General features: G+C 46.9%; 1 protein-coding gene across 1 annotated transcript in view; it reads left to right on the top strand.

The window, feature by feature from the left end:
• Nucleotides 1-311: 311 nt before the first annotated feature.
• Nucleotides 312-14065, top strand: part of LOC131215393 (protein sax-3-like) — a 41389-nt gene continuing 27635 nt past the window's right edge. Inside the window, exon 1 of the mRNA XM_058209782.1 lies at nt 312-374. Within this exon, the coding sequence (XP_058065765.1) occupies nt 314-374 (61 nt within the window). The 5' untranslated portion in view covers nt 312-313. The remainder of the gene's footprint in view (nt 375-14065) is intronic.

The following is a 14065-nucleotide window of genomic DNA, read 5'->3' as shown; positions in this document are numbered from 1 at the left end:
GAATATAACGAGCTAAGAAAGTGCGCGACCAGCAAGCGTGTCTTGTGGGCTTTCGGGACGTGGTGAGCCCGAAAATTTTGACACCGGTTCCGTTCGTCGTCGTCGTGGAAGGATAACGTGCCGTGTGAAGTGATACGTGATCGAAAGGAGGAAGCGCAAAATCTTGGTGCTCGTGATTGGTGTTTTAATTAAATATTTCATTGTGGTGACAGTGTTCAAGTGCTTGGTGTCTTTAAAGTGTGAAAATTTACGAATCGCTCGATGAGCCAGTTTGCTCTGGTGCACGGAGTAGTCCAGCATCATCGAGTCAATCATGGATTATCGGATAGTTCTGGTGCTGCTGCTGGGATTGTTCCTTAGTCCAACCATTCAAGGTAGGTTCTACTACTTTTTAAAGACACTCCTTCATGATCGCGGTTGAAGAAAGGGGATCTCCAGATCACGACAACCAATCGCCAACTCAGAGAAAGGCTAGCTGGCACCTGGCAGAGTCGCCCGCGTAAAATGACTTAATTAATTTAACAACATCATCAAGGTGACATCAATCAGATTAGGCGCACTTCTTTTTTATTCGCCCCGAATGCCCAACATCACCGTGTCTCATTATCAACAACCGTTCCGTTGCGAAGGCGTTGCCTGAAGCGAAAAGTAATTTGAAGTCGCCCCAAAGCTCCAAGCTCGAAAACTAAAGAAGAGGCCCGTGAATGAGGCCGTAGCAACGAGACACCGAACGTTTAATTTAATTTAGGGGGCCCACCGCTTTAAGCCGTTGATTTATCAGCGGCCAAAAGGGCGGGGGAAGTGGCATAGTTTGGCGAAGGGACTTGGGCAATTGAGAGCGACACTTCCGGGCACTGCCGAGAGCCGAAGATGAGGCCCGCGCGTAGTAGCGATTTTGTGCGCTATCAGAAAACATCTTGTTCGTGCCGCGAGAGGGTCCTGGGCAAAGGGCCAACAACCATTTGCGACCGGCGCATCCTTCGCGAACGCGATGAGTTGGCAGCAGGACCGCGGAATCGTGTGCCTTGCAGGCTCTCGCTTCGTCAGGGGGTTTTAATTTATTTGTCGCGTTGCGAGCGCTTACACGGCTCCGGTTTGTGTTTCGCGCTGCGGCGCTGCGGAGTAATTGAGATCAAAGTTGCCGCAAGCGACGCCACCCCGCGATGCTCCCTGGGGTCGTTCCACTCAAGACCAAATTGGACTGCCGTTGCTGCTGAACGTGCTGAGGTGTCCTCTCGTTAGTTCGGGTCGGCCGGTCGGCGTTTCCGGTGTGTGGTTGTGTCGATGCCGAAGCGGCAAAGGAGTTTAGCGCTTATCGAGCATCGCACGATCGGCCTTATTCTCCTTCGGGTGTCCCTGTTGTCGCGAACGGGTGTTACCTTGAAGGTGCAACCCACGGGCTTCCAATTATCTGCTGCGTGGTTTGAACCGTAATCCGGGTAACTATAATTTTATTTTTACGGAATTTTGATGTCCTTTGCGAATTAGTTTTTTCGACATTTTGTGTGAGCTAAATTTATTTGTTAGGGAAAACTGAAACTGTAGTTTTCCGTTTTTACCGAACCGTTTCAAGCCCACTACTTGCCATTCCATGTAGCGCAAACGGAAGGTGCTGCAGGCCTCGAGGAATGATCTCGAGTGATATACAACACCACATCCTGGGCTGGCCCGGGTTGGGCACGGACCCTGGGTTTACTAATGAATTTACTTGTGCAATTTCTTGTCCCGTTGTCGCGCGGGTTTCGGGTGCTGTTTGCGGGGCCGTGGAATTAAAAGATACTTATCTGCATAAAATTATCTTCCGCACGGCGGCGGGAACCTGGGGAACCCGTCGTCCCGTATCTGTCTGGCCGGATCGGTTCCGCCGAGACGTTGCCGTTGCGCCGCTTTCTGTTTGTGTGATGCTGCACCTTCAATTTTCGGCGCGTTCCGCGAAGAATATCATAATGATATTCATTTACTTCGTTGCTGCTGTGTTGGAAAGTTAGCGCCTTCGGGTGAGCGAAGGAAGGCAGTGATAAGAATAATTTCCTGGCACCGGCAGGCAGCCGACATTCTTCGTCGCGCCCGGCAGACTTTTTGGCTGCGCTCCGACGACGGCAAGAATTTAATGAAAATTGCCCGAATTAAACGACAGTTTCCGCGGCCGTTTCTTTCGACTACCTTGTCTACCGTTCGCTGTGGCCATGTTTTTCTGCCTCCTCCTGATTACGCGATTAAGCCGCACGAAATCGCGGAGTAAGTTGTGCAGCGCTCCCGAACGATGCTGCTGATGGCTTTTGAAGTATTATCTTACAAGCGAAATGCGGACATTGAAAATCGCACCACATGATTTTGAATTGCGGAAGAAACAGAGTTAAAAAAAGTTTTTTTTAGACCAGTCACACAAGTTTCAGGGGCTTGATTTTAATTAACCGGTGGAATTCGGAGTTTTGCACTTTGTAACCATTTTTTCTGTTAATGATTGCGCACCCAACAATAATTTCCAATCAAAAGCCGTAACGGGTTGTCATTTGATTGTGCCTTTTTCGTATTTTATTAGGATCTGTGCCTCGAACGTGAGGGAATTATGTGTTTAACTAAAGACAACAATTGGACTTAATTAAAACACTCTTCGATCAATAATCAATTAACCAGCTAACGAAAGTAAAGTTTACACTACTCTGTTATTTATCTCTTTTAAATTTTGAACAAAACCCCACAGTTTGGTGCTTTAACATTGAACCCATAAGTTTTGAAATTTAATTAAGCCTTTTCTCAACTACTCCTTTTTTAACTGTTTTATTTACTAGTTTCGTAACCTTCTTCAAAAGTTTATTGAGAGGCGTAAATTCGTATCCTTTTTAATCAATGTACTAAACTTCTCAATGCTATTTTTCGTTACTGTTGTCAATATGGTTTCTCTTGGATTGGACATTGGCTCTCTACTTTTAGGTGTGTGATTTTCTTTCGATTGCTCTTCACAGTTTCCACAAGCTTCAAAATAAATATCTCTTCTCTGTATCTTCCCGGGAATGTTTTCTCGAAATCAGAATTTCATTTTCTTTAATCTCGCCAAATCTTCTTTTCATCGCTCCGGCACCGATCGATTTTACAACTTTCATCCTCGTTTCTTACTGGGCGCGTGTATTATTGCGTGCGGGAAAAAGTTCAAAGTTACTGCAGAGAGTCCCCAACATTTGCTGCCCGGGATGTTGTTTATGGCGAAACTTTTTTAATAAGAGATTTAAATTAAAAGATAAAATACACGCAAAGGTGCTGCTGGTCGGCGAGAGGCCCTGGGATAAGTCCTGGGAAGCCATAGTTTGGCCGGATTTGTTGCTCATAACCGTAGTGGATAGATTTTTTGGACTTTGGCCGTAAACAAACATTATTAAGCAAGGCCTTCGGTGGAAAGTATGAAAGTTATTCCGATGTTTGCCTCTTGAGCATAACATACTTTTGCAAGACGTTGGCGTCGCCGTCGTAACAAGTTTTGATCTATCGTATCCGAATCTTGAACATTTTGGGGCCCCCAGAAGCTCATACAAACCGACAGTAAACGTTTTTCGCGAGGACAAAGAAATGGTTGTCAGCTTGTTGCGGTAGCAGGTGGAATTGATTAACCTCAACTTCCCCGGCATTTGTTGGCTGGCTATTGTTCCGTTCCGGGACCCAATCGAACGGACCCTTTTCGGTGGTTCTTACGAGAAGCGTCCATAATTTATGCCACCGAACGGCCGCGTCCTTAACAGCGCGCTAAACACACTCCACTCCTCTCGGACAACACTCCCAGACATCGCCTGTGACGGTATTATCGCTGGGCCTCCGAATGTCCGTTGCCGAAAAGATCGATAATTCTTAGACCGGCCGGTAATTTATTACTCGCAGGACCGAGAAGACGCCACGCCGCTGTTGAGGAAGCTGATCCCCATTTTGCCAGGTTTCGCCATTCGTGGCCAGAACAGAAACCAATTTCGCGCCACTGCCCTTCGGAGAATTTGTCTGTTGATATTTCTGGCTCACCCCAGGCCCTTGGACTCCTGGGGGAACGGAGCGAACGGCTGCTGGCTGCTTTAAGGTTCCGTTTTCTTACTACCATCCTCCGTGGACCGGTGTGCTGACCGGAGGGACGATGGTTTCGTTGTCGTGTTGTCGCCGTCGTCATCTTTCGAGGTTTGTTTAGAACTTGCTCCAACCGCGCGCCGTGTTTGGAGAGGGCGCTGCGCGTCGCGAAGGGCAGGACATTAAGGGTGAAATATTCATCCAGTGTCTGCTGCAGAGGAGCATAAAATAGGAATGTTTACTTTCAGGTGGCGCACACCGTAAACTCTCGGAAGAAGCCTCGGTGTCGGTCACCAGCCGCCAGCCCGGCAGGACTCACAAAATGCCGTGCAAGCAATGAGAGTTTTGTCGTCACGTTTTGAGGTCCTAAAAAGCAGCACATTGTGTTCGGTGTCTTTGGATCGGAAATTTATCCATTGATTGTCATTTTTGTTACTTTTCGTAACGTTGTTCGATTTTCGTTTTATTTTTTCGATTCAAAACCTTTAGACGTTTACCTTTCAGCAGTTTTCCTTTTCCAACAACAGCGCCAGAGTATGTCCTGTGGACGCTTCCTTCTTTGTCAGTCCCAAAAAGGGACGTAAATTTGGTGAAACTTTTCCGCCATCTAATGCGCAGACCATTGACCCCCGGGGTCGGCGCTCTTCCTGGTGCGCTGCCTTTAATCTATAAACATTCGGTTTTATTTCCGAAGGGGACGCCCAACAACACGTGCAACATTTTGAGAGCAACGGACACACCGGCGAGAGTGTTGGCCGCGCGCCGGTCGTAGATACGTTTCCACCCTTCAACGACGACGGGGTCGTTCTGACCTTATCTTGAACTTGATCTTGGGGATACCCGACGCCGACACCCCACCAACAGGGTGCGGTGTAAACGCGGGCGCAGGACTCACCAACCCCCCCCAACCAGGAACACCAAATGGACATTTTCTCGCATATTTCGTAGTACACGCGGTGCTTCGGGAGGACCTTCCTTCCTGACAAGCGAAGAAATATGCTCGTCCCATTCGTCCTCGCTCCGTAGGTAGGGTGGCCAACGAAGAAAAATGATCATTAAACTCATTTTCTCCGTTTCCTTGCCTTTTTACGCCTTTTTTGGCGAGCGCGCCGGTTTATCTCGGTGGGGTCGGTTGAATTTTTCGGTGTCTCGCAAGGTGTCTGGAAAGGTTAGACTCACTTTTCTTCATTTGCGCGACCCGGGTCTATGTATGTCCCGGATCCGGAAGAACGTGAAAATCGACCCCGCAGCTAAACATGCAATCGTTTCCCGTTTTTTTGTTGCGCCCCCGACTGAAACAGGATCCTGCCGCTACTGTGCCGGAAGGCCAAAGCGTTACGAGTGTGTAATAGTAACGAAAACAAAATGGAACCTAAATGAAGGAAGCGTCGTCCCTGTGTGGGGCACTCGTACACAACACCCCCATTTTCGGTGGACTATTCGAGCTGTTCGTGCACCTTGCCGTCCAGGTTTTTTGCCAGGATCATCACACCGGGCTACAGGAGACAAAGTTTTCAGCGGTGCTCTCTGTGCCGTGTGCCCCGCGTGCATCCATTTGCGGCCTTAGTGCCTAATTTGCTCCATCACGTGACGAGAATTCGTGAACTGCGCTGTAGTGGTCGGGAACGACCGCCATGTTGTCGTCGTCCTGGCTGGCTGGCAGGTTGGCTGGCGGTTGTGGCTGGCGTATTGTTTTTGTTTGTCCAACCCTGGCATTGTGCGGTGTACGGCGACGAGGCTTGAGTCACGCTACGTTCGTGACGTCGACCGGGAGAGATTCGCTTCTTGATTACGGGCCCCAGAAAACCGTTTGCATGTGTAGTGTTTTCGTGTGTTTTTTGTTTCATTATGTTCCAAGGGGGGGTCGGCTATGTTTTCAACACCCTTCTGTAAACAGAGAGTAAGTTCCGTTTTTAGTCCTTTTTGGGGGGACGGCGAGCTACAAGAGGATTCAGGTGTTGATGGTTGGTTTGCTTTTGTTGGCCGCCCTTTTTGTGTCTCGTTACTACTTCTGGCATTGTGAAGTCCGCTCACGAATTTCGCTTTTTCTAGTTTTGGTTCGGCAAGTTGGAATGTTGAGAAGTGGATTGGATTACTTTTAACCAAAAAGTTTCCAGTCCAGTGCCCTAAAATTGGACTGGAAAGTCGGGAAAACCCATCAACCATATATTTTTTAACGTACCAAAAGTTTTATGATCGGCGTTTGAAAGTGGAATATTATCAAAATGATAACAAATGTTGGCCCTTGTAGTCGCTTTGCATAACTAGCCACAAGAAGGACTTAATCAAGACAATTAATTTATGTAACCAACCAACCTCATCACTCATCGATCGATCGGCGCCGGTTGTCTCTTGGGAATTTCGGTCCCCACAATCTAATTTGTAATCAACAAGCGTTTCGACAATTCAATTTCGCTGCTTAAAAATTCATCCTCGTGCTCTGCTCGGTTCACGTGGCACTAACGCAACGAATACTCCCATCGTGTTTCGGGCCGGAATATGTAACACTGATTGAATAATGTTATTCGACAACTTTATGACACGCGAAGCAGGTCGTAAAAATATCTTATTCCTTTCATGTCCCCGGGCCTCCCTCTCTCGGGAGGAGCTTCGTCCATGTTCTTGATCTTTCCCCAGGCGAACGGGTATCGGCCTCTCGGAAAGGTCTGGGAGACCGTATTCTGGGAGGCCACGCACCGGCAATCCGATATGATCGACGTGATTAAGTGAATGGGCGATAAAATTTTAACCTTCGAGCGCGCGATCATCCGGCAATATACTGCTCGAAAGAATGTGGCGATTTGCTCGAACCAAGCCAAGATGGCGAAGGTCTTCGAGGGTCGCTCTCGGTGTTCGATAAAGGATATCGATTTCTGTGCCAAAAAGACCCTCCGGGAGGTGTTCGTTTTATCTTTGGGGCATTTTTCGCGAGTACCGCGATCGCGATCGTTAACATACATTTCGGTCGCCGTACTGACGTGTCTCGTCTGTCACTGAATTACGATCATTAAGAAGCCTGCGATTGTAAATTGGATATCAGTTTACGCACTATTTAACCCGTGGTATGATGCGACCGTGTCTCTGGCCACCAACGAGGCCAGAGCCTTCATCCGGCGCATATGACACATATTGTGTACAGTTTTACGATGGCCGTCTTTCGGGGTCTGTTGGCCCTTGGGTAAACTATCCCGATTGAGTGATTAAGTTTAAAATATATTGTTTTCTGGGAGAAGACTGATAGCGCGGATCAGAACGTGGCAGTCTGACTGAAGAAGGTCCATTCGAAAATGTTAATAGTATGGTCGTCGTGCATTTAATTTTTGATCAATTAGTTGAGAAGCTTAATGAGTCTGTAAATTGTAGTCACAAAGTCCACAAAGTTTATTGAATCTCCAAGTTCCTTCGGCCAAAGGGTTTTATTAAGCCATTCCTTCACTGCACTCGAAATCTCACCCCGGCCAATTGTGTCGTGTTTGACGTAATCCGATCAGTCTCAGAAATGTTGGAGGTTTGTTTCTTCATAACTATTCATATGAATAAATTATGCTGCCCACTTGTGATCCCCACCACCAGATACGCCTGCAAGAGCTAGTTGACGGTTCTGGCTGTGGCCATAAATTTGAGTTAAGCCCACAACGCGGAACAAAACGTGGCCCCATGAAGGAAGACCATTGGCGACAGAGTCGACTATTCTAAGCCATGTGAGACTTCCTTTGGCCAGAGGGACTCCTTACTCGTTGCATTTCTCGCCCACTTCGTCGCCTGGCGCCTGCAATGTGCGTGAGACACTAAACTGTTTTAAGACCAAATGAAGAGGGCCATTTGTTTATTGATAAATTTTGACCCTTTGCTAAGTTCGTCGCTGCGTTAGAATCCCGCTTGATAAAGTGATATGCTGCCTAGCTAGAGTGGACCGCGCCTCTCCTTATGGTGAGCGTCATAAAACAATTTATGTTGCCCTCGCCCCTCATTGATTGCGTCACGGCGCCGCCGCTTGCCGGTCACATGTGCTGCAAGCGGCATGGATTATATCATACGGCGATTATGTTGTCCAAGAAGTTCACCCAACGCGGCGCGGGAGAGGTCACTAAGAATATTTGTCTTTTCCGGCGCACGGCATCTGTGACACTTCTTGCAGTCGATGAGCGCTAACCGATGGGATGGTGGGACCTTTTTGAGTTCGGCAATCATTATCCCCAGGGGGGGAATAAATCACCAGTGTAACTGTTAACATGTTGAGTTCGATTCTCATTCGCTCTCTCATACGTCCTCCATACTTTATAATACTCCAAAGATTTAAATAAATATCCTTTAGTTATCTTATTATTATTTTATTAAATTATTAATTTATGTTTTGATTAAGCTTGTTTTTTATTAACTTTTATGAGTGGAAACAATTTTACGAACAATTTGAATTACGCTTCAAATAATTGGAATTACAAACAGTTGAATCGGCGCTGTTCATTTTTTCATTTAATTATTAATTAAATGAATGGGCCAGGCAACGGCTCCACTAGCATTTTGCATAAAAAAGCATAATTACTGTTGCCATGATACGGAATGTAATGAAATTGTTTGTTTGATTTTTATTGTTCCTAATTACATTTCTAAGTCAATAAGTCCTAACCGAGCGTTCCTAACCGGGCGTTGCTATTTTCGTACTTCAAACAAACTGAACACAAGCGCCATTCAGCGCGACATAAAACGGAACAACGATGGCAATCATTCTTGCTAAATACAATTAACTTTTTTTTTTAATCTGAACGATTTAAAACACAACAACCCCAGCCGTGTGATGGCCTACAATTTAATTACCGTCCCCGTAAAGTTGTGATTCTTTCGGAAAATCGGTGAACGGAAAGTAAAAACGAGCGAGGTCCGTAAAACAAGCGAATCAACATAACGCAATTGCGCTATGTTCTGGCTGCAGGGCGAAATTCCTTCCTTGATCGACACTCACCGGTTCCCCACCGGTCGCTGTGTTGTTTTATTGGCCAGCAAAGAGCACCATGTCGTGTCCCCGGTTTTTGCATACCCCCAACGCCACTACTTTCGCCCAGCCGGCGCACACGCAGAAAGCATGTTTCATGTTTCGTCGTTTTACGCGACGTGTAATTATATTTGTTTCCCGCGAACCACTGGCGCGGTGTCTGTCTGACTGGCCGTTGCCATTTTATGACCTCGACGCCACTAGGACGCGTTCCCCCCAGGTTGATGTTGAACACTAAAAAGTACACCTGATTTTGGCAGAGCGGCAGAGTTCGGGCCGAGCGGGTCTCTGCGTTCGCTGTTCTGGTGGCCGAGCATAACTTCGAGCTCCTGTTTTACGATGTATCACAAAAGTCACAAAAACACCCGACCCGAACCCCGACCGGCGCAAGACATTGTCACACGCCACGCACCACAGACCCACAGAGAGATGGGTTATGGGTTTGTCGGGGCTTCAGGGTTTCTTTGATTTACGATAGTGTTCCCAACCCGCCTAGCGGTCCAGGAGTCCTCCCGCGGTCGGTTTATGGCCTGGCCTGGCCCGGCCCGTAGCTAGCCATGGTTTATATGGTGGCCTAGAATTTTATCTTGTTTCGGCCAAAACATTATACCCTAATAAAAGCGTGTTTCATCGGGCATAGTTTTGCCCGGCTTTGCGGTCATTATGGCCGATCCTGCTTGGTGGTGATTTTCGAGCCATAAAAACTATTTACGCTATTTTTTGTTGCGTTTAACTGTTTGTCGCCGTCGTCGGTCTGTCTCCGCAGATTGCGGCGTGGCTTAGCTTTTAATGCTGTGTGCTATGTTTTCACCTCGCCTTGCGAAAGTAAATTAGCATGGGATGCAAATGAGAGAGGATGGTACCCCGGGAACAGGCTCGGAACGCCGCGTTAGCTCAAGCCTGCACTCCAGCGGTAGAAGTGGCTTGCCAACCAACCTTTCGAGCACCGAGACGCATCGTGTTGCAGAGTGTGTCACTTTATCACGATTTTCTTGAGCCCTCCCTGGATGCCGGCTGGGTGATATATCTTGTCGGGCAACGGAGTTTTCAATTTACCGCTGTAGAGGGTACTGTCAATAATGGCTTTTCGATGTTTTGCTCTTTGGCCAATCGATGCACTTCATTAACAAGAGGTGTTGCAGTTGTTCCGGTATCAGATCTTGACAGTATTTAATTTGCTGGCTGTTGGTAACTCAACAGGCAACATACTTCTCTTTGTGGAACTTACTAGAATTATCTTTTAGATTCTCCGGTTGGAGACACAACAATTAGGTTAGGTTTTCTTTTTCAGTTCAAAATCATTAGTGAAAATCGCGAGAGTGCAGCAAATGCTCGTTGGGTCGTGATAGCTAAATAAAGACTTCATATAAATTACCTAAATGTTCTACTGATCCTCTAATCACCGTGATGCCCCCGGTTCGCTCACGTTTCGCAATGCAAACGGCTGGCGCCAGGGATCCTCTGTGGACCCCTGAGGGTTTGCACGATGTGCATGATAAATGTTTCAATTTAGTTGAAAATGGCTGCGTTCGATTTGTGTTAGTCTTCTCTTATTGGCTAAGCCGTCGACGGGGGCAACTTAATCAACGTTAATAACAGTTCCCCGTATGTATAAATAATGTTTTGCTTTAAATGGGAATAGTTCAAATAAGCGGCGTCTGGTAGCTATAATCCCGAAAGCGAGTTTCTTTAGTTCAAACCTAGGCAATAGCCGTCATAAATGTTATATGAGCATAGTTGTTCAACTTTTCTTTCGCAAAAAAAGCTTTCGCAAGTGTTTTATCATAAAACTTTACACCAAAAAGAAGCTCCACCGAAGGCACGAAATGGACGATGATTTATACGGGTGCCAGAAGTTTATCGTCCACCGAACAATGAGTTTCGCAGAAGACCAAGAACTTTCTTTTCGTTCCTCAAGGATTCGCCCGGAAGCCCTCTTGTTTCAAGGATTCGATGGAAAAGGCTGGAACACTTTTCTTCGTTGTTAGTTTGCGCTTGTTGTGTTGCTTGTGAGTCAATTAAAAATTTGCTTTTCCTTTATATTCCCCGACCGGAGCGAACAATGCGGCCAAACTTGAGTAATTACTGGAAGAGCTGTAGTCCAGTAGTAGTAGGATAGTTAGTGAGTAAGAAAAGGGGCGATAGTAAGACGCGCCATCCTAAAGATTATATGTTCTTCCCGGGCGCCACTTTCTCTCGACGGAGCTTTCGAAATTCCTTTTAGGCCCTTAGGGGAGCGAGAAAGTGAAAGCGCGACACATAGAGCGATGATAAGGTCCAGACGCAGGTTCGTCCCCCTTTTTGCACGTCCAGTCACGACACTGTGCCTCGTGGGGGGATTTGTCAAAGTGTTTCCACCCTATTAGCGGACGATGCGCGCGATGCTTCGTCGGTCATCGTCGTCGTCATCACCCGAGGGCCCGCCAGCAGACAAGGCCATCATGCCCGAAGTCCCGGACCTGCATCCCGGCGAAGGATAAAGTTTCTCTCTCGTCTCACGCACGGCTGATCCCGTGGTATTTAATTATTAACAATGTAATTATAAATTATGTGTCTAGTTTTGTAATTAGATTATGTACCAGCCAGCCACGAGTGGCGAGTATAAAGGGCGTCGTCTAGGACAGCCTTTCATGGGGCCACAGGACCGTATGGATAACCTGACTCGAATTGTTTCAGTAACGTTTACAAATATTGCCCACAGACGGCTGTTCCTATTCAAATCTAATCATCGACGCAGAGTCTGTTTCATGTATAGAAGCGAACCAGCTTCAAGATGAAGTTGCCGTGGGCGCCGATAATGAACACCCGGCGAACGGAGCAATGGCATGCAATATCAATCAATATCCTGGCCGGGTCGGGCTAGTGGGGCCCGCAGGATACACCGGTAAACTGTCGACAGTAATGGCGAACCTAGATTGTCGGGAACCACTACTCGGGCACTACGAGGCAAATTGTAGCTTTTGGGAAGTGGAATGGCGCACTTGGGGCATTACCATCACGGAGTTAATGTTGACGACTGCCGCAGCATGTGTGTTGAAATTGTGGGCCCAGCGCCCTATTAAACTTGGGCCTGGCGGGCACTTTCGGCGGGAAAAAGAGAAGTGTTGATTGAGTACGGCAAATGATAGGCATTCGGACGAGGAGCGCAATTGAAAAGCCTTTTCCCGTAGTCCTGTGCACCAAGATTGCAGTCACAGCATGGCGGCAGCATTTTTTTTTCTGATAACGTAACGAATGTTTGGCCAAATGTGTACAGTTACCAACAAACTGTATTTTTAGTAGAAAATTTGATAGAGTCACTAATGATACGGTGACCTTCATAAATAAATTAATCATTAGAATGACATGCCATTTGGAGATTACTTGTCAAAATTGGCACTCTGTTGAGCCTAAAATTCGGCACGAAAAAAGGCTTCATTACGATCGCAAGCCCCGTTAGCTGGTGGTCTTCTCATTAAGACTGGCCAATGGCAAAATTTTGTGCGAAATACTTTTTGCCAGCCAGGAGGAGAAACTTGCGTGCCAAATATGGCGTGTGGCCTGCCCGGGGAAATAAGGAAGCAGGGCGTAGAATTTTTCTATAAATTGCGGTTATGGCCGTAATAAATTTTATAACCCGGCAGCAGTGCACCACGGAATTTATGGCTCTATTTTGGCGCCCAACAACAATCTGCCAACAATGTCGTTAAGGTTGTTGAGCGATTGTTTCGCAAAGTTTATTTTGGCCCGCTCACCTGGGCCGCCTTGTGTGTTTTTCGGGCCGTAATTCGATTTTGTTCCTTCGACAGCACCCGTGGTGGCGGCTCATAATCAGAGAGTTTTAGTACAATTTTATTCTGATTGAATATTCATCCACTGGCGGAGGGCGGAGGTCTTCTATCGAGGCAATGTTTGGGGGCAATCAAAAAGTATAAAATATCTTAACAAATTGCTCCGAACTTTTTTGGTGTCCAAGGTTCTTTAGGCAACACGCACCTTAACACGTCATTGACAGCCAGAGTGGGTAGAAACAAACGGAACCCTCACGTGTTGCTAATAAAATGTGTAAATAAGGATCAGTCCATGTTTGGGTTTTAAATTCCCAAGACGGAGTTTAAAATCCACGATTCACGAAGCTCCACTTGCGGGGTAAATCGCCGTTGATCGTTGCGCCGTTTCGGTCGGCGAGAGTGGCACAGTTTACATAAAACTGTCCCTAGAATGTCCTCTTCCTAGCGCCTATGCAATTCGACACCCGGTGGTGGCCAGCCAGCCCCAGTCGCCCATAAATGGTCAGTGAGCATTTGGCGATATCTCTTCCTCAAACGGGGGGCGCAAAACTCAAAATCCGAACACTGAAACACTGACCACTTTGCACTCTGCCAGCCGGCCGGCCAGCGTATGCTGCCTCCGTGTGATCGTTATACGGTGGTATTTTATTGAGGCGCAACGGTACGGCGGACGGTTTGTCCCGGAGCCCGATTTGCATAATGTTTACTATGGCGCGGTCGTCGCGCCATTAATATGCATGAAAAAAAAAAAGAAACCGAACCCCCCAAATGTGATTCGAAAACGCCGGCCAACAACACAGATCACATGTTTGCCGGGACGTCTTTTTGGGGGCCGGTGAGGCAAAGGCAAATACAGTATCCAGTATCGCCCCCAGAGTGAGACTGGCGCGGCCGGAATCAATTTGTTTGCAAATCTACGGTGAACGTTTTAGAATGATCCTCGGATGGGAGTAGCATTGTGGAGACTTTTATGAGCAAAATGTGTCGTGTCTTTTTTCGGGGGTTTCAAAACGCGGTCCAACATCATTTGTTCATCAACGAAACATGAACCAATGAACGGCCTTTGTTGTAGCCGAAACTAACATCGGATTCCTTGAATATATTTTTTAAATGCAATTTACATTGATCCCTGCTTCAAATTGGAATGTCATATCCATCGATCGATAAATTATCTCTGATAAGTAACATACTTCGGTCCGCAAATCATCAAGATCGGATATAGGATCGATTCGAGGACATGCTTTATAATATCATCCGATTT

This window comes from Anopheles bellator, chromosome 1, assembly GCF_943735745.2.
Source record: "Anopheles bellator chromosome 1, idAnoBellAS_SP24_06.2, whole genome shotgun sequence".
NCBI classification, from domain to species: Eukaryota; Metazoa; Arthropoda; class Insecta; order Diptera; family Culicidae; genus Anopheles; species Anopheles bellator.
Note: the sequence above shows the minus strand (reverse complement) of the source record. Positions and strands in the feature narration are given on the sequence as shown.